The following is a 20,264-nucleotide window of genomic DNA, read 5'->3' as shown; positions in this document are numbered from 1 at the left end:
CCCTCGCCTGCGAAGGGGGACCATGCAACCCGCTCCCGCGAAGCTGAGAACCAGCTGATGTCCGCCTGCCCCGGCGGCGGCCGCCCAGGGCTGTGACCTCCCTCAGCCCTCCGACTCCAGGCCGGCAGCCCTTCCCACAAGCCCAGCCAGGAAAGACAGGCGGTGAGTGCAACAGCAGAAGACACGCAGAGGCCTGTATTCTCCGGCCTCCACCACCCCCACAGCGAAACATAACTTTGTCGGAGCAGGTCCCTCAGACGACGCCAGGGCCTGGAAACGGCGCCTTCCCTCCCGGAGCTGCAGCAGCTACAGCTCCACCTTCACTCCCGGCCTCTTCCTCCTCCCTGGGGGTCCCTTTGGCTTGGCCCCCTCCCCCTCCTCCTCAGCAGCTGCCTCCTGCCCGGGCTCTTCCAGCCTGGTCACATTCCCCAGCTCAGGCGACTTCTGTTCAGGTAACTCCTGCTTCGCCAATGCCTCCTCTCCGACCTCTTCACTTGGCTCAACAGACGATAGCTGTCCAAGGGGGGAGCGGGAGGGGAGGATGCAGAAATAAAGAGACAATAAATGTGTGTCATTGTGATGGTCATTGCCAAGCCCTCTTTCCCTGGAATCATCCAAAGAGAGTCACCTGGACAATCCCAGTGGCTACAATGGTCCATTTGATTGGGTGGGGAAGTGCCCAAGGGTGGTTTGGCCCCTCCGGTAAGAGGATCCTTGGGGAACTGCCCTCCTAAGTCCACAGGTGTGGCTGCCCTGTGAGTAGCCCCGGGACTAGGCTAGTGACCCAGGCCTCGCTATGAGGTCCTGTCCAGGGCATTTGTCAGGACTGCTGCAGAGCAGGAGCTGTCTGAGCTGGGAGGACACGGGCAGGGCCACGGGCAGTCTTGGGCCCTCCTGGAACTGACTGCTTCAGAATGGAGTCAACATCAAGGACACAGAGGAGGGGACACAGAACCAGTGTGAACTTCTGGGCCGAGCGAGGTCTGATGTTCTGCCAGTTGTGTGGGACACATGCCCAGTGCTGTTTAAGCCAGAGAGGAGTGTTTCTGACGCCGCGCCGGAAGGGGTCCTGACTGAGACAGCGCAGTCAGGACATGGCCTCACTGAGGCATGGATGGAGGAGGACAGAACGGGTGTTGTCACCCCACTGCCCAGAGAGCAGGGTTTCACCAAGACTCTGGTCACCTGGTCAGGAACAGTAGACGCAGGGAAGCAACCTCAGGAGCTAGGGGAGACCTTGGAGCCTTTGCCCTTCCCGTGTTCCCAACGTCTGCCACTCTGTTCTGTTGTAGCAAGTACCCTTGAAGTCAAGTCATCAAAACCCGATGGCTGTTTATCCTCAACTATCTCCGGAGAGAGCACGAGTGTGGGACCCTGGGCACACACGTTCCCAGCCGTGAGTTCTTTGTTCCGAGGCACCGCTGCTCCGCCCTACCTCAGCTGCATCCTGCAGCCTGGTCTGGATCTGACTCTCCAGGAAATCAGAAAAGCCCCTCACGGTGTGCTCTCCCTTATACGGCACTGCCTAGGAAGGACACAAAACGCAGTCAGAACAGCACCTCTTCCTGCACAATACCCAGAGGTCGCTACCTAGACAGATCCAGGCTCCCAGTCCTGACCACCTGAGCGCGATGGGTGGGCTCCTCGCCTCCCTGGGCCTCCATTGCCATGGCTTTAAGATAAAGACCTCTCGGAGCATGGGCCGCGGCCACAGTCAGAGCTGACGCCCTTGCTGCATCACGCAGCAGTGTGGTCTGGTTGCCTGACCTCTCTGCCCCAGTGTCCTCGCCTATGATATGAAGATCATAATGGTACCTATCTGAGAGTGTTGTTAGAAGGATTTAATGAGTTACTGTATTAAAGGCATCGAAGCCCGGCCCGTGTGGTTCAGTAATTGAGCATTTACCCAGGCACCGAGAGGTCACTGGTTCGATTCCCAGTCAGGGCACATGCCCAGGTTGTGGGCCCGATCCCCAGGGGGGGACCTGCAGGAGGCGGCCAATCAATGTTCTCTCTCATCGATGTTTCTATCTCTCTCCTTCTCCCTTACTCTCTCTCTAAAATCAATGAAGAAAAAAATTTAAAAAGACCATTTAGAACAGTGCTGGACTCAGAGTGAGCACTGTATGTATTTGGTATCGTCATTATTACAAGAAGAACAGTTGTTATTTTACAGAGCATCTGGTACGTTTCTTGCGCAGCCATCAGAACTTCCCTTGTCTCCTCCAGTCTCCAAGAAGATTGGGAAGCTGCTCCCTGCCCACTGGCTGTCCAAGCCGCTCGTCCGGTAAAGGCAGATCTGGGACAGGTCAGCCCTCGGATCCAGCCTCCCTTTCAGGCTGCCCACAGGCCCCTTCCGCCCAGGAGCAGGGTGCGTCCTTTGTGGGGCTGTGACCACCTCCTTCCTGTGCCCCACCTCTAGTTCCCATCCCTCTCCTGATCTGGTTCAGGTCCTGACAGTTCTCTGAAACCCCGTGTTCGCAAGAGGCTTCCACCCAGTCTGCCCTCCAGGACCTGTCCTCTCCAACCCAGGTCCTGACTGCCCCCACACTCAGTCACACTCTTCTGGGGAGCCAGAACCCTGGCTTGTCATTCTGTGAACAACCCCGTTCCACTAGGCCAAGCACATGCAGAGTGTGTTCCGTGGACACTGATGACATTCGCTGACCGTCAAAGACATCGACTGTTTCCTGTCGCGTGTTCTTCCTTCCTCCGGAGCCCTGCCCACAGTTGCCACGTGGCAATTCCTCCCACGTCGTCTGGACACCAGAGGGAACATGAAACCGGGCCTGACACCCACATCCGGGCCACAGGGACTGGGTCAGGAGTGAGCAGACAACTTAGCTGACCCAACGACAGTGAGTCCGGGACTGTTGTGGGGCAAGTGGAAGACACTCTAAATGGAACAGGAGAGCATGACCGGCCCACACTGAGCAGGAGGCTGTTTGGGAGAAGGCGCGACTGGAACGAGGGGAAGTGCATTCAGGACAATAACAGGACCAGACCCTCTGTGCCCAGGGCCCAGGAGCCCCTCACCGGCTGCGAGTTGGTGGGGAAGAGCCTGAAGAAGGGGTAGCGGCCCTGGTCCGTCAGCGGGACGTCGTTTGCTGTGATGTCGATCTTGGCGATGGTGAGCGTGGAGTGGTTCTGGTACCTGAGGCCCAGCTCCTCCAGCACGGGGAACAGCGCCCGGCACACTGCACTCCACGGTGCATCTGCAGAAGAGGGCCCGGCTCAGCCTCACACCCAAGACTCGGAAGAGCCCCCGGACACAGGCTCTGGGTTCTAACCATGGTTCTGCGGCTCAGAAACGGGCACCCTCTTTCCTTCAACAGGGTGCACGGTCATCTTAGATCTCAGGCATACCGCCTGACCGCAGTTAAAACCCTTAGAGAAATGTCAGCTTGTCCCTTCCACCCGACACCCGCGCGTTCGCCACGGTGGGAGATCTCTGTTCTCGGTTTCCTTTCAACGAGCTGTGCATTCCAGTGGGATTCCTGCTCTCCCCGAAAGTGTGTGTGTGTGTGTGTGTGCACAGAGCCTTCCTAGCCCAAGGTCCCCTGTTGTGTGTGTGCGTGTGTGTGAGCACAGAGCCTTCCTAGCCCGAGGTCCCCCCGTTGTGTGTGTATGTGTGTGTGTATGTACGTGTGTGTGTGTGAGAGCACAGAGCCTTCCTAGCCCGAGGTCCCCCCGTTGTGTGTGTATGTGTGTGTGTATGTACGTGTGTATGTGTGAGAGCACAGAGCCTTCCTAGCCCGAGGTCCCCCCGTTGTGTGTGTATGTGTGTGTGTATGTATGTGTGTGTGTGTGTGAGCACAGAGCCTTCCTAGCCCGAGGTCCCCCCGTTGTGTGTGTATGTGTGTGTGTATGTATGTGTGTGTGTGTGTGTGCACAGAGCCTTCCTAGCCCAAGGTCCCCTGTTGTGTGTGTGCGTGTGTGTGAGCACAGAGCCTTCCTAGCCCGAGGTCCCCCCGTTGTGTGTGTATGTGTGTGTGTATGTATGTGTGTGTGTGTGTGAGCACAGAGCCTTCCTAGCCCAAGGTCCCCCGTTAATTGTGTGTGTGTGTGTGTGTGTGTGTGTGAGATCACAGAGCCTTCCTAGCCCGAGGTCCCCGTTAATTGTGTGTGCGTGTGTGTGAGCACAGGGCCTTCCTAGCCCGAGGTCCCCGTTAATTGTGTGTGTGTGTGTGTGAGCACAGAGCCTTCCTAGCCCGAGGTTCCCCGTTGTGTGTGTGTGTGTGTGTGTGTATGTGTGTGTGTGTGTGTGAGCACAGAGCCTTCCTAGCCCGAGGTCCCCCGTTGTGTGTGTATGTGTGTGTGTGTGTATGTGTGTGTGTGTGTGAGCACAGAGCCTTCCTAGCCCGAGGTCCCCCGTTAAGTGTGTGTGTGTGTGTGAGCACAGAGCCTTCCTAGCCCGAGGTCCCCCGTTAAGTGTGTGTGTGTGTGTGAGCACAGAGCCTTCCCAGCCCGAGGTCCCCTGTTAAGTGTGTGTGTGTGTGTGAGCACAGAGCCTTCCCAGCCCGAGGTCCCCCGTTAAGTGTGTGTGTGTGTGTGAGCACAGAGCCTTCCCAGCCCGAGGTCCCCTGTTAAGTGTGTGTGTGTGTGTGAGCACAGAGCCTTCCTAGCCCGAGGTCCCCCGTTAATTGTGTGTGTGTGTGTGAGCACAGAGCCTTCCTAGCCCGAGGTCCCCCGTTAAGTGTGTGTGTGTGTGTGAGCACAGAGCCTTCCCAGCCCGAGGTCCCCCGTTAATTGTGTGTGTATGTGTGTGTGTGAGCACAGAGCCTTCCCAGCCTGAGGCCCCCCACTGACTAAGCAGAGGAAGCACTGTGCACAGGCGGCTGCTGTGACGCGTGACCATTGGCACACCGCCTTCCAGTCCGCTGGAGCTGACTGCCCAAAAATCGACCCAAAGTCGTGATCAGTACATCTACCCTGAGGAGGGTACACCGGACTCCTCATAAACAGGTCACTGAGCTCTGAGTCTGGTCCAGCCCTCTGCAGAGGACTTGGGGACCAGCTTCAAGGCGGAGGGGTGATCGGACCTTGCCTTCTCTCCTCCATGAAGGTTCTCTCCTCTGTGTGAGCCGTCCTCAGTGGCCCGGACGCTCTGCGTTCGCATGTCACCCCTCCATGTACGAGCCAGTGCCCACAGGGCCACCCGCTCTCAGCAGCGCCCTGCAGGCCCCTGGGCCCCGGGCTCCGGGTTGGAGCCGGAAGGAGCAGAAGCCGACAGGCCCAGGGGCCAATCTAGCAGCCCTGCTTCCAAGAAAAGGAGGCTGCTTGGCCCTTCACCAGAGCCAGGTGGTCATGCTCAGAGCTCCGCGTGTAGGAAGCACAGAAGGGCCGCCAGCCTCTCATCTGAAGGCAGCAGACGGCGGGCATTCAGCCGCACAGACGTAAACTCCTCACCTGTGGACGCGAGTCCATTTGCACGAGATTTTCAAGGCCATCCGGCTTTGCCTCACCCTCCAGGGAGGGACGGCTCCAGAGCTCCTTTGAACGTTCTGCCACGACTCACGGTGTGACCTGGGGCCAGGCACCGTCCCTCTCTGAGGTTGGGCTCCCTGATCTGTGCCCTGGGGGACCCAGCGAACCTTCCTAACAGGCTTGTTTGAGGAGGAAATGACAACAAGTGTGTAAACAGCAAAGCTCTGGCCTGGCTCACTGTTAAGTGCTCGATAAATGGAAAGTCCGGCAAATGAGAGACTGTATGAAGCAACGGCACTGTTACCCCTCTCTGTGTCAGGGTGGGAGAGAAGGTGTCTGGGTGCCCCTGAAAGTCAGAAACAGGAAATGGCAGTAGTCCTTAGAGGAGCATGGGAAATAATTACAACAAAAGGAATAGAGCAGCAGTAATAACTTAGCTGTCGAGTGCTACAATGTGCCAGACACTCTGCTAAGTCCTTGACGTGTGTGATGTATGAGTGGCCCACCAACTCGGGTAGGCTAAGTGTGGGCCCTGCGACCCGTCGCACAGAGCCAGACCCGCTGCCCGCAGGCAGGACCAGCTCGGCACGGCTGTCAGGCTGCCGCGGCCTCGGCCCCAGCCCCCGTCCAGCACTGACCAGCTGTCTGGCTTTGGGAAACGTCTTCACCTCCCGGGTCTCTGTTTAGCCATCTGCCAAGCGGGAGCACGAGCAGCAGCGGCCTCCAGGGGCGTGCTGTGGGGTCAGCATGCACAGAAGCCACGTACGGGATGCGGACGGTAGGCACACATCCCGGGAATTCAGTCTGGGGGCACAGTGGCAATGTTAGCTGCGAGCATCTTGCTCCAAACTCTGGGTGTCCGCAGACCATCCCGCATGCTCTTAGATCGCCACTGGAGAGTCTGGTGCCCAGGAACTGAGGAACGGCACTTGAAACGTAGCATGAGTGCCGAGCCCCCCGTGGCCCCTGTGGAGATACTTACAGAACATCACAAAAACGTCCCTTTCCTTGTCAAAGACGACGAGGTGGAAGTTCTTCCCAACGAGCTGCTTAACTGGCCCCTGGTCCCAATATTTTGGGACCTCTTCACTGGACTGGTGTTTCTAGGGAACAATTTGAGAGGTGTGACGGTCTCCAGAAGAGGACTGGCAGCCACCACCACCCCCCTCCCCGACTGGGACAACGGAACACTGGCTCTTGTTCTGACAAGACCCTTGGGGGAGAGCGTGTGCTGCTGAGGTCATCATGAGCTTGATGTCAGCTGCAGTGTCCATGGCAAACGGGGTCAGAGGGCGAGGAGACGGCCAGGCTCCAGACTGGGATGGAGTCTAGCATTTCAAAGACAGATTCTTGGAAATTTTAGATGAGAGCTAGGTTTATGTCTTTAATATCTTGAGAGACTGTTCCCCCCACAAAATATCAGCTGTCGCCAATTACACCAAGAGTTCAAAGCAGGATGATTGGCGTGACCTGTGTTATCTGACTTGGTTCCTGCAGCCTCTCCACGCCCAACAACCACCCTCCTCTGCCTGCTGCACACATACTGGTCTTCCCGTCCTCCCACCGCAGGCCTTCGCGTTGCTGTTCTGCCTGGAGAGCCCCCCTCCAGCTGGTTAACTCGGACGTATGCTTCGGGACAACTTCAAGGGGAAGGTTCCCTGACTTTCCCCAAGACTGTCTCAGCGGCCACACGTTCTCATGCCACTTGGTCGTGTTCCTTGCGTCACTTATTCAGTGTTACCGCTTACATTTACTTTTTGGTTATTTGACTCATGTGTCTCTACCACACTGGACAGAACAGCACAAGAGACATTTCTTTCTTCACTGAGTCCCACTGCTGGGTACAGAGCAGGACCTCAATAAATAGTTTGTGAGTGAATGAATGAAAGAACAAACCCAGCTCTTGCTTCTCTTTGAAGAAAGTGGTGTCAATCTCAGAACAGATTTTTTCTCTACAAACATTTCTTTCTGGGTAAGTCTTGAATCCACACCCGTCTCTCTGTCTGCACTGCTTCTCCCGGTCTAGTTGGCCATCATCACTGTCGTAGCCCTTCAGTGTCCTCTCCTCTCCTCCTAACCCTCCCCACCAGCAGGGCTCGGGTCCCACCATGCGCACCCGGCTCCCCACTGCTGCTAGGATAGCAGATCCTCAACAGGCTTGCAAGTCCTTGCTGTCCGGCCTTTGCCCAGCTCCACGGCCTCGTCTCCCACATGCCCTCCCTCACCCACACTCCAGCCTCCTTGAGATTCTTCCCAAAAGAGCATAGATGATGTGGGGACTGGGGATGGGAAATGATGAAAATAATGGAGAATTAATAATGGGCTGTGTCAGGCAGAGCTCACAGGTCCTATGAAGAATGTTCATCTCTAGGCCAAGGGCACAAGAGGACCTGTTGGCCCTCGACAAGGAGGCGGGCACCTCCTGAGATGTAACCGAGGGGAGGGAGAACGGGCAGAGCTCTAGGCAGGTCTGTAGACGTGAAGGTGAGCGATGAGAGGCCCCGACCTGAAACCTCGTCTCCTTAGCCATGTGCGTAGAGTGCTCAGTTGAGACTGAAGTGGGAGGGGGTGTGAGGAGGAACAGGGTCAGAGGCTCAGGGAATGAACACACTGAGACGTGTGGTGAGATGGCAGGATGCTAAGAGCTCGTGGTAAGCCTGGTGTATGATTCCGCGAAGCCAGCCTGCCTCACAGCGATGTTCTTTTCCCCAGCACTGGCCTGGAAGCAGTAGCAAAATTACGTGCCTTCAGCCAAGGTTGTGGTTTTGCCCTGTAAATACTTCAGCGTGTAGAAGAGGTAGAAGGTGGAGGGAATAAAAGAGTTAAAAGAATCATTGTCAGAGCAGTGCACCATGGAGTCCAAGTTCACAGAGGAGGGCACTAAAGAGATTGTGACATGGGATCAGGAGATTGGAAACAGTGAAAGAAATAAGGGACTGTAGCAATATGGGTACTGGAGAGGGGACTAAGAGGCTGGGACGCTCGAACCAGGCTCTCGGAGGGGCTGCCACAGAGCAGGCGGCTTCCGTGGCCCAGACACACAGTCATGGGAGGGGACACAGGGTGTTGGATCGTGACATCCCTGGAAATGGCGGCAGACCAGGGGTGGAAGGCAGGTCTGCAACGAGGAGCTGACGTCCTCAGAGAGTGAAGGGGAGGTGATCCGAGAACAATGGCAACAGGGAGCAGGAGCTGATTAAGTCCGAAGGCAAGATGGGATCCAAAGGATAGGGGGAGGGGTTCCTGAAGGGAGGAGGAGGAGAAATGATGCAGAAGTCGCATAGAGGACATCATTCTCACCACTTGGCCCATGATCATGTGCATAAGAGAAAAACAGCTTCCACTTGAGAAGACCACAGGGGAAGTAGTGTCTGTGGGGATATGGACAGAAGGTCATGGACAGAAGCCCTCAGAGCAAAGGTCACCATACATTCTGGTTGCCTGAGGAGTCACAGTTGATTCCTGTCATTCTAGAATACTTTTAAAGAATGCCTCCAATACTCTCAAAAGTGTCCTCAGTTAGGAAGTGAAGAGGATGGTCACCTAATTTGGCAGGGTGGTTGAGGATGTAGCAAGTGCTGCAGAAACAGCAGGTGACGTGGTCGTAGCAGGTGAGGCAGCCACCCTTTCACCTCCTCCCCTCCCTTTTAACAAAACAGAGGACCTTCTAACCCTCCAAATAAAAGGTCCCTGAAGCCCTTGAGGTTGAATCCTGATTTCTGAATACATTCCAGCCCATCGCCATCCCCAAAGCAAGAGTTTGTCCTTAGGCCAAGTAAACCTTTCACCCTGACAAGAGGGCATTAGCCCAGGGAGTGCCTCCATTTCTATTCAAAGTTCCTGCAAAGGAAATGCCTTTCCTTTAGGTATGAAGAACTAATAGTGGAGTTCCAGGGTCAGGGCAGACCGAGAGTTGCATAGAGGAGAAGTGGGGATATGGGAATAGTTCCCCACCTTGAACCTTTTGAGATGGACCCTTATTCTTCATCCCCATTCAGATGACCAAACCCAACAGAATCGGGCAAAGGAATGACTTTGGAGTTCTGGGTAGGCCTGGTCCACAAACTTACCTTGGCACTTCTACTCAGGAATCTGCGGCCAAAGTGCTTGAGGTTCTGGAAGGTTATGTTCTCAAAAGGCATTTTGTACCTTGCATCTGAACTTAAGTTCAGAATTTGGACAGAAGGGACATTGGCCTCTGTGATCTGGAAGTACTCGAAGATATGTCTGTTTTTGGGTTCATCTGCATCCACAAAGATGAAGAGGATCTGTCAAAGCAAGTAACACCTGTGTGTCTCTGGATTGGTGGCCATGAAGAAGGGAAGGAATTAAAGCTGGGATGAAATTCCTTACAGAGGAAGAGAAACTAGCAGGGCACTAATGGACTGCAGCAGCAGGGTCTGTGGAACCCCCCTGAGATTTAATAAAGGCTCCCTCTCATCAGACAGGTGCAGCCCTGCACCCTAGTGCACAGACAGGCACCAGCCACCGGCCCAGTATCTCTACCCACCATAGGAGGTCAGGGGTCCTGAGCTTTCACCCAGTTCCTTGGGCAGAACAGTAATTTCCCCTCTCTGCTCCAGTTTTATCTGTAAAGTGGTGATTATAATAGCTTTCACCTTATATGGTTGCTAGGAGAACAAAACAGGACAATGTCGTAAAGGCTGACGTCAGTGACTGAGAGGTAAAAATGCTCAATGCATGTCAACTTGTTATTATTCTAAATTATTCTTCTACCAAGGAAATTCATGATTTCACTCATTTATTCAACAAATATTTATTGAGCGCCTACTAGGCATGGAGCTTATGTTCTAGTGAAAAAATCAGACAACAAATGAGTAACAAGTCACCTGACCAGTGTGGCTCAGTGGTTGAGCATCAACCCATGTACCAGGCGGTCACCGGTTTGATTCCCTGTCATGGCACATGCCGAGATTATGGGCCAAATCCCCAGTGGGGAGCATGCAGGAGGTGGCCAATCAATATTCTCTCTCATCGATGTTTCTCTCTGTCTCTCTCTGTCTTTCTTTCTTTCTCTCTCCAAAATCAATAAAGAAAAAAAAAATTTTAATGAGTAAACAAGTTAATAAATCCAGAGGGAAAGCAATCAGATTGCGATCAATTTAATACATCAAAAATCTTACAGTTTAAAATGGAATAAACCAGGAAATATATTTACAAGCAGTGTTGCTGTGATTAGAGCATCATTCCTGGGAAATGGTGAGGTGAGATGAAGCATGAACAACTAAATAGTTTTATGACCTAGAGGCTCTAATCTGTGTTAATTTTAGGTTACAAAGTTTTTCATTGTTTTGTTTAAACTTCAGTCATTTTCTTTTTAAAAATGCCACTATTGTGCTTCTTGTAAAAATAAAGTGAAAAGTGAAGTAAATAGCTTCCATAGTCCAGGTGGTGGTAACTGCAGAAATATAGGTACAGAGCTTGGAGAAAACAGACTGGTTTCTAAGGGCGATAAGGACCACAATAATAGTAAGGACTGTTTATTGAACATTTGCTCATTGCTTTATATAAAGCACCTCTAATTCTCACCACAAAGCTCCATTTCACACATAGGGCGACAGAGGCTGAGAGGTTAAGAGACTCATCTAACAGAATCCACCTCTAAGAAGAAGGAAATTTGAGCCCCAGTCTGAGCAAAGCCTAGGAACTTAGCTACCTGCCAGACACTGTGCTGCTCCTGACCTCAGACAGAACTGGTCTGGCCTCCCTCTCACCGCCAGGCCAATACCCACACAGCTGTCATCCATTCTTAGAGGAGTGTGTCCATCAGAAAAGCAGCAGGACCATCATAGTAGACTTACCAAAAATGAGAGAAGGAGGAGCACATGTTTGGCAAGAGAGGAAGAGGCATGTAGAGGCTAAAAGGCATTTTATTAAACAATGAATGGGTTACCAAGAAGATTGAGGAAGAAATCAAAAAACTTCCTAGAAACAAACAAGAATAAATACACAACAACCCAAAATCTACGGCACAGCAAAAGCAGTCCTCAGAGGGAAGTTCATAGCATTATAGGCCTAACTCAAGAAGCACGAAAAAGCTCAAGGAAACAATCTAACCCTAAAAGAATTAGAGAAAAGAACAACAGGAAAAGCCCTTAGTAAAAGGAAGAAAATAATAAAGATCAGAGTGGAAATAAATGACATAGAGACTAAAATAAATAAATAAATAAATAAAATCAGACATGAAAGAGATGAAGTACACTGCTGGTGGGAATGCACACTGGTGCAGCCACTGTGGAAAGCAGTATGGAGTTACCTCAAAAAATTTAAAATGGAACTGCCGTTTGACCCAGAGATACCACTTCTGGGAATTTATCCATAGAATCCCAAGACACTATTTTGAAAGAATATATGTACCCCTATGTTCACTGCAGCATTATTTACAATAACCAAGAGTTGGAAGCAGTTCAAGTGTCCATCAGTACATGCATGAGTGGATAAGAAAGCTGTGGTACATCTACACAATGGAATACTACTCAGCCATAAAAAGTAAGAAATGTTTACCCTTTGCAACAGCCTGGATGAACCTGGAGAGCATTATGCTAAGTGAAATAAGCCAGTCAGAGAAAGACAAGTACCACATGATCTCACTCATCTGTGGAATTTTATGAACAAACTGAACTACCAAGAAAAACAGAGACAGACTCATAGATGGAACAAAGGCAGATAGCTCGGGGAGATGGGGGCGGTGCAGATATTGAGCAATAAAGAAAAAACGAGAGAACTCATGCACATAGACAACAGTGTGGTGGTTGTGTGGTGGGGGGTGGAAGTGGAAGAAGGCACAGAGGAGATAAATGGTGTTAAAAACAATTTCTTTTAAAGAAAAGACCAAGTAATAAAATTTAAGCAGTAATCAAAAAACTCCCAGCAAACAGAAGTCCTAGACCAGATGGTTTCACAGGTGAATTTTCCAAACATTCAAAGAAGAACCAACACCTATCCTCCTCAAACTGTTCCAAAAATTCAAGACCAGGGAAGACTTCCAAGCTCTTTTTATGGGGCCAGCATTATCTTAATTTCAAAACCAGATAAAAACACTAAAAAGAAAGAAAATTATAGGCCAATATCCCTGATGAACATAGATGATAAAATCCTCAAAAAATATTGGCAAACTGGATCCAGCAATTCATTAAAAAATACAGCATGACAAGTGGGATTTATTCTGGAGATACAAGGTTGGCACAATATTCACAAATCAATTAATGTGATACATCACATAAATAAAATAAAAGATAAAAATCACACGATCATTTCAACAGATACAGAAAAAGCATTTGATAAAATTCAGCACCCATTTATGATAAAAACTCTCACCAAAATGGATATAAAGGGACCATATCTCAACATAATAAAGACCATATATGAAAAACATACAGCCAACATCATACTCAATAGACAAAAACTAAAAGCAGCGTTATACACAACAGCCAAGATCTGGAAACAGCCCTAGTGCCCATCTGTAGAGGATTGGATAAAAAAACTGTGGTACATTTACATAGTGGAATATTATGAGGCTGTAAAAAGGAAGGAAATCCTACCTTTTTTGACAGCATTAATGGACCTGGAGATTATACTGCTAATGAAATAAGCCAGTCAGCCCTGGCCGGTTTGGCTCAGCGGTTAGAACATGGGCCTGCGGTCTGGAGAGACCCGGGTTCAGTTCCCGCTAAGGGCACGTACCTCGGTTGCAGTTTGTCCCCGGCCCTGGTGGGTTGTGCGGGTGGCACTCGATGTGTCCCTTTCACATCGATGTTTTTCTCTCTCTCTGTTCCTCTCTCTCCCTCCCACTCTACCTGAACAAAAAATGGAAAAATGTCCTTGGGTGAGGATGATAAAAAATAAATAAATAAGCCAGTCAGAGAAAGACAAATACCACATGATCTCATTTATATGTGGGATCTAATGAACATAAAAAACTGATGAACAAAATAGAACCAGAATCATGAATACAGGGAACAGACTCAGATGTCAGAGGGGGGGGAGGGGTACAAAGCGGGGGGGAGGGGGCAAGGATATCTGTAATAATGTCAACAATAAGATAAAGAAGATAAAAAAATTAAATAGTAAATAATACATTGCATTGTGATCCAAATCAGTAAACTAAAATGTAAATGAACATGCAAATCATTCCTGGCTTAATGTGTAATCATCATGGCAAGCAAATGGCATCAGGGCCTACAAGTCTCTGCTCCCCATCCAAGACCCCCAGAGAAGAATAGTGCCCTCGCAAACCTTGTTTTGAAACTCCTTCACGGCCAGCTTATAATGCTGCATTATCATAGCAAACGATCTGGCTCTCTTGGAGGCAAAAAGCAGCATGTGATTCATGACTTGCAGTTCATAAATGAGACCCTTATTCTGAAACGACAAAGAAAACCAGTCATCCACGCACACAGCAGCCCAGAGGCCCATCTCCTGGGGAGGCCTTTGCTCACTGACCTCAGTGTTGTATTCAATAACAAAACCTGTGAGGTGTGGCTTGATGACTTGATTCAGGACATTTTTGTTGGTGCTGTCATTAATAAGTTCCTGGCGGTTCACAATGTTTCCCTTGGACAAAAGAAGAAAAACATTGGAGGGCAATAACTTCCATGATGTAGGCACTTAATAAATATAAATAGCACAATTTTCCCCTTGGATAAAAAGAGAAAAGAAAAGACATCATGGAGGCAATGTAATCCAGTCACCTAGTTAACTTTGTAAATATGGAGAGCTGGGCAGATTGGCCTGTGGGCCCATGGGTATGTGGCAGCCATGAAAATCTCTGATCTGCAAAGGCAAGGAGTGTAATTGACTGACATCCCAGCTGCCTTGCTCTGAAATCCATCAATGCATCCCTACTGATGCTACGCAGTTTCTCACATACTGCTTCTAACCAATGACTGAAGCTGTCAGGGATACCATGGTGAGAACATTTCTGGGAGATGCAAGGTTTCTCTGCTAAGTGACTCTGATAAACTTTCTGTGAACTTCACTGTAGTCAGGGACTCTTTCTCCTTTCCTTTCTTCCCTCCTTCCTCCCTTCCTTCCTCCCTTTGTTCCTTTCTCCCTCCCTCTCTCTTCCTTCCTCCCTCCCTCCCTTCCTCCTTCCCTCCCTTCCTCCCTTCCTTCCTTCCTCCCTCTTCCCTCCCTCCCTCCCTTCCTCCCTCCCTTCCTTCCTCCCTCCCTCCCTCCCTCCCTCCCTTCCCTCCTTCCTTCCTTCCTTCCTTCCTTCCTTCCTTCCTTCCTTTCTTCCTAAGAGTCAGGTCTACATCATGGTCTTAATCCATGGTCCACACCTCAGCCAGAGTGATATGAGGGTGCAAGTCCGGTCATGTCATTCTCTCGCTTAAATACTTCACAGAGGCTGTTGTCCTTTGGATACAGTCCGAAGTCTTTTCTGGTCATAAAAATAATCTAATAATGCTAACTAGACTCGATGAGATCTCATGTTGTATGCCTAACTCATTTAATCCTCAAACGCCCAGTGAGCTATAGACTACTATTCTCCTACTTTGCAGATGAGGACATTGAGGCACAGAGAAGTGAAGTGACCTGCCTAAGGTTGCTCAGCTAGCAGGAGGCACAGCCTAGATTCCAGCCCAGGCAGTCTGACGCCACTGCCCATGCCCTTAACCCCTGAAACAGACCAACTCTCTTCCAAATGCATTTTCTAAGTTTGCTACTTGGCTTTCGATTTTGTCGTGTGTTTTATCCTGCAGAACTTTTAAATTTCTGTGTGGTCAAAATTTATCAATATTTCATTTCTTTGTTTCTGGGGCTTCCCACTCCAAGACTGCAAAGCGAACTCTTCCTTGGCGTCTTCCAGTCTTTCCATTTGATGAAGGGAGTGATGTATTAAATTAGCTTCAGTGTTTTGTTTTCAATGGCTATTCAATTCTTTCAACACTAGTCATTGAATACCATATATTTTTCTCTATAGATATTACATACTAAATTTTCATATGTATTTGAATCTACTTCTGGACTACTTATAGGATAAGGATTCTGTTGTCCCATTCAGAAACACAAATCGAGTTATTTTATTCTCCAAATTAAAACCTTTAAGTGATTCCCATGGGCCCATGTAAAAATACAGAGGGCTCACAGTCTTCTCTTAAAGTCAAGCAGATCTGAGTATCACTCTACCTACCTCCTGTGTGGCCTTTGGCAAGTAACTTAACCTCTCTGAGCCACATCTATAAGGAACATGGTTATTTTAAGGATTTGGCTTTGTGTAGGGAGGGAGTAAGGCATGTTCCAGGAACCAGACCACAATATAGCTTTGTGTGACCATGGAAATGCTCTGTGAATTGATGCTGCCCAGTAAAGTAGTCATGTCCAGGTGAAGCTACTTTTATTGAGGAACTAAAATTTTAATTTAAATAGTCACAAGTGACCAGTAGCTGCACATTCGATAGCTCAGATCTAGGTCCAGAGGGGGCGGGAGAAGGTATATGATAGAGGATAGACTGCAGAGGCCTCGTAGGTCTCATTAAGGACTTGAATCCTTATCCTATAATAATAGGATCAGTAATAGGAAACCACTAAAGGGCTTTCGACGAGAAAAGGAAAGTGACCAATAGATCTGAATTTTGAAAAAACTGCTCTTTAGAGGACAAAGGAGAATGTGGCAGATCAGTCGAGTGGCTGTTGCAGAGGGAGATGATGATCGCTTGGTGTAGGGGGAACACAGTGGAGAAAAACAGGCAGCTGCAAGGGACCTTTTGGGTTTAAAACCAGTACGCTGGAGTGACGGTTTGGTTATGAAGGGCGGAGCAGAGGAGGTGTCAGAATGATGCCCGGGTGTTCTGGCTTTCCTCACATGGGAGAGAGAAAACACCGGAAGAGGATCTGGAGGGAGATGAAGACTTGGCCGTGTTGAGACATCTGGTGATGGATATGAAGGTCTGGAGATGGATATGTGTAAGCCATTGGGTATTCGGGTAGGAACTGCTGAGGGAGGCTGGTGGGGAGCACAGACCACAAGAAAACACAAGGCAGACTTACATTTACTGGTTAAAGAAAAGAAGGTGAGCTTAGAGGAGAATGGCTGGAAAGGCCAGAGACACACCAGGAGACTGATTTTGCAAACGCTAACTTGTCCATTGCCACTTGGCTCACAAGTGGCAGAACTGGAATTTATACTCAAAGCCATACATCTATGCACAGTCTCCCATTTTGAACCAGAGACTCCTCACTAGCAACAGGATCAAATACTGACCTTGCTAAACACCAGCACACTGTCAAGGATGACGTGGAAACGCCCAAAGGCGTTACTAATCGACATCACTCCAAACGTTAGCTCTGGGAAGTCTTTGATCACATCAAAGAACAACTCTGCTGCTTCTTCTTCTAAATCCTGTTTGGGGAAGGACATTGGGTGAGGTTTTGGTAGAAAGCAAAACACATGGTTCATTTCAGGGCAAGGTGGAAATGGTGACCAATTTGTCTCCTTACTTTTCCAACTTCTGGAATTTTGCTGTGTCACCTAAGTCCCATTTTATGGATGTTTCATACCCAGAATACTTTTATGGCTATGATTAGGCTAAAATAGGCAAATCCACAGAGATGATGGAAAGAGTTGATAAACTTGACCTTTTCCAAGTATTAGAGTGGGTTGTAGCTTTCTGACATTTGTTCCTTAATTGTTTTCAGAAGGGGCGATTAATTTGACTACATATAGTGTCAAATACAAATTTGGTATCAAGATAGGGCGGTAGCGTTAGCCTTCATTCTTAAGCTTAGAAGAAAGGGGGGCTAGAAACACTGTCAGAAAGTCGGACGGGCAAGAGGTATGTCCGTCCTCTCCCCAGGCATAAACTTAATGCCAAAATGCTGACTTCACTGGAAGAAGGTGGAGTCATCAAAGTTACAGCACATGAGTTACGATGTTCAAGAACCCCATGCTCCAAAAGGGAAAACAATTTGCAAATTATTGATTATTCGGTGCTATTCTAAATCAACCCCAAAATGATCAGTTATACTATGAAAACCAACTCAACCTCCTCTCTTCACTCATCCTCCTATCGAATGAGCTTCTACTCTGTTCAGCATCCATTTCTTCCTTTCTTCGCTGTAAACCTGGTTCCCCCAGAAAACCAGCTCATTGCAAATGCAGAGCAGGCATGGACTCAACCCGAGGGCACGCCCCCCCCTCCCCCGCCTCCCCTCCGACACTGGACTCCTCGCCAACCGAAAAGCCACCTCCCACCTCTGGAGCTCAATACCTGGAAGAAGCCGATGATCACCAAGGGCCTGGTTTTCACAAACTCTGCCACCTGCTCGGTGTCGGTGAATAAAAATGCTTTCTGGCTAATTTGTCTTCTCAACCAGACGACCAAGGCAGCAGCTTCCACCACCCCTGGAGGGAGACAGGTACATGGACCCCAGAGGAGTTTTCTCTTCAGCGGTGTAATAAGCCTGTCTTTCCCAAGTTGTATGTTAGAAGCTTCCTACCTTGGGCTCACACCAAGCCATGGTCAGTTGTCCAGCACCCCCTCCCCCAGGCCCCAAGGCGCGAGCGTGAACAACAGCAGGCAAGCTGCACTGAGCACGCACCAGGGCCAGGCACTCACGTGACATCCCACCACCGTCCTGCTCTCGGCCTCAGATATCACTACTGTCCCCTTCCCTGCAGATGTGGACGCTGAACCTGCCAATGCCCACCTCCCGATCGAACCTGGGATCAAACTCAGGGGGAGCCAGCCCAGCCTTCTTTTCTTCTGCACCCTCCACAGTGACCGTAAGATTGATTTTTTTAAACTATAAATAAATAAAATGTAAATCAAAAGACTGGCTAGCTCCATGACCTTGGGAAAACTCCATCATAGCATCGTGTCTGCAGTTGTTCAGCCAAGACACAAATGTGTGCTAAGATGACAGGTCCTGACTTTCATTTCTCAGCTCCATGTGGGAGGTGCCAAACACAGAAACATCTTCGCTTCTGACAGTGTGAGATATGCACCCTCTCTGGGAGACGTCGTGGCGTGCCGGGCTCACACAGACACGTGTTTGCTGGGATCGTAATTTCACGTGATGGCGGATTATGAAAAGTATTTCATATCAAAGCCAGCTACAGAATAGAATGGCGCGTTTCAAATGAGTTCATGAGATGAAGCAATGCTGTTGTGAATAGCCCTGGGCTACATCCATAGGGCTTTATTCGTTCACTCACTCGTCAATCCTTTCGTCTTGCCATGGGATAGACATGCTGGGGTGTCTGCGAAGTTGTGCAAGGCCGTGCTTGCTCTTGGGGAAGGGTGTCGTGGTGAGCAGAAACACACACACTGCCTGGTCTGCCGCTCTCACTCTGCTAAGGACAGACAGTCATGACACCAACAAGTGTACACACACAACCAGGTAAGTATTTGAAAGCACATTCCGTGAGTCAAGGAGGGCTGTCTGGAGGAAACCGCTAAGAGCTGGGAACTGAGGGATGCGCGGGAAGTACACACATGGAGGGAAAGCTTCAGGCAGAGCGGACAGCCGTGCAAAGGCCCTGGCACAGGACACATGGCTCCTGGGCTTGGTGAATGCACACTCAGTGGTCGATCAACTGGAAAGGACTTTTCTTTTCCTGAAAAGGACTCATGCATTTTTTAAGAACTTTAGACCTTTAAAAAAAAAAAAATGTGCGCCCTGCTGGTGTGGCTCAGTGGTTGAGCATCGACCCTGCACCAAGAAATTACCGGTTTGATTCCCTGTCAGGGCACATGCCCAGGTTGTGGGCCCGATCCCCAGTTGGGGGCGTGCAGGAAGCCGCCAATCGATGTTCTCTCTTACGATGTTTCTGTCTCTCTCTCCCTCCCCTTTCCTCTTTCTCTAAAATCAATAAAGAAAAAAAGTTTCTTTTAATGTTCAATGCAGTATATTTACATGCAGAAAGGTACACAAATTATAATGAATCGTTTGATGAATTTTCACAAAATGAACACACCTGAGTCACTACCACCCAGATCAAGAAATGGGACATTACCAGTCGCTGGCAAGTCCCAGTGCACCCTGCCGGCCCTGCCCGGCCCTCCCACCGGGGTAAGTCTCTCCTGAGTTCCCACAGCCTGTTTCAGTCTGCGACTGAAATGTCGTATGAACCACGCAGTGTGCAGTTCAGTCCAGGTTCGGCCATGCCTGAGAGGTCCCCGTGCTGCCTGTACTTGTAGGCACGTGCACACGCCGCTCAGCCCCCTGGTGGGTGACTGGTCCACAGCTGACGAGCCCCCTCTCGCCGGCGCACTCGGGCTGTTTCCAGCCTGAGCTCCACCCTCCGGAGGACGCAGAACTCTGTCCGGGCAGCACCGGGCTCTGGGCAGCACCGGGCTCCAGGCGGCACTGGGCTCGGGGCGGCATAGTGCTCTGGTGGCACTTGGCTCGAGGCGGCACCAGGCACCAGGCTATGGACGGCACTGGGCTACGGGCAACACCGGGCTATGGGTGGCACCAGGCTCAGGGAGGAACCGGGCTCGAGGTGGAACTGGGCTCCTGGCGGCACCGGGCTCCGGGCGGCACCGGGCTCCGGGCGGCACAGTGCTCTGGGGGCACTTGGCTCAAGGCAGCACCGGGCTCTGGGCGGCACCGGGCTCTGGGCAGCACCGGGCTCAGGGCGGCACCGGGCTCGGCTCCGTGGACGCCCGTGGGACATGCTAAATGCCACAGGGGCAGGCCTATGGAAGTTCATAGAAGAAGGATGTGGTGATTTCAAGGGAAAGAGAGGGCGGGCGAGGCTTCCTGACACCCCAGCTCACTGCAGTCACCCCCACCTCGTGGATTTACACCCAGGTTGAGGGTATAATTTTACGGTGTTCTGAGCCATTTCTCGGAGGAAAACAGGCACC

General features: G+C 50.4%; 1 protein-coding gene across 1 annotated transcript in view; it reads right to left on the bottom strand.

The window, feature by feature from the left end:
* Positions 1-306: 306 nt before the first annotated feature.
* PDILT (protein disulfide isomerase like, testis expressed) overlaps positions 307-20,264 on the bottom strand; it is a 33,658-nt gene continuing 13,700 nt past the window's right edge. Inside the window, exons 3-11 of the mRNA XM_036280892.1 lie at positions 17,661-17,794; positions 16,655-16,792; positions 13,891-14,001; positions 13,684-13,809; positions 9,498-9,695; positions 6,410-6,530; positions 3,037-3,215; positions 1,436-1,525; positions 307-513 (exon numbers count right to left, since the gene is read on the bottom strand). Of these exons, the coding sequence (XP_036136785.1) occupies positions 307-513; positions 1,436-1,525; positions 3,037-3,215; positions 6,410-6,530; positions 9,498-9,695; positions 13,684-13,809; positions 13,891-14,001; positions 16,655-16,792; positions 17,661-17,794 (1,304 nt within the window). The remainder of the gene's footprint in view (positions 514-1,435; positions 1,526-3,036; positions 3,216-6,409; positions 6,531-9,497; positions 9,696-13,683; positions 13,810-13,890; positions 14,002-16,654; positions 16,793-17,660; positions 17,795-20,264) is intronic.

The sequence above is a fragment of the Molossus molossus genome, unplaced genomic scaffold, assembly GCF_014108415.1.
Source record: "Molossus molossus isolate mMolMol1 unplaced genomic scaffold, mMolMol1.p scaffold_m16_p_3, whole genome shotgun sequence".
NCBI classification, from domain to species: domain Eukaryota; kingdom Metazoa; phylum Chordata; class Mammalia; order Chiroptera; family Molossidae; genus Molossus; species Molossus molossus.
Note: the sequence above shows the minus strand (reverse complement) of the source record. Positions and strands in the feature narration are given on the sequence as shown.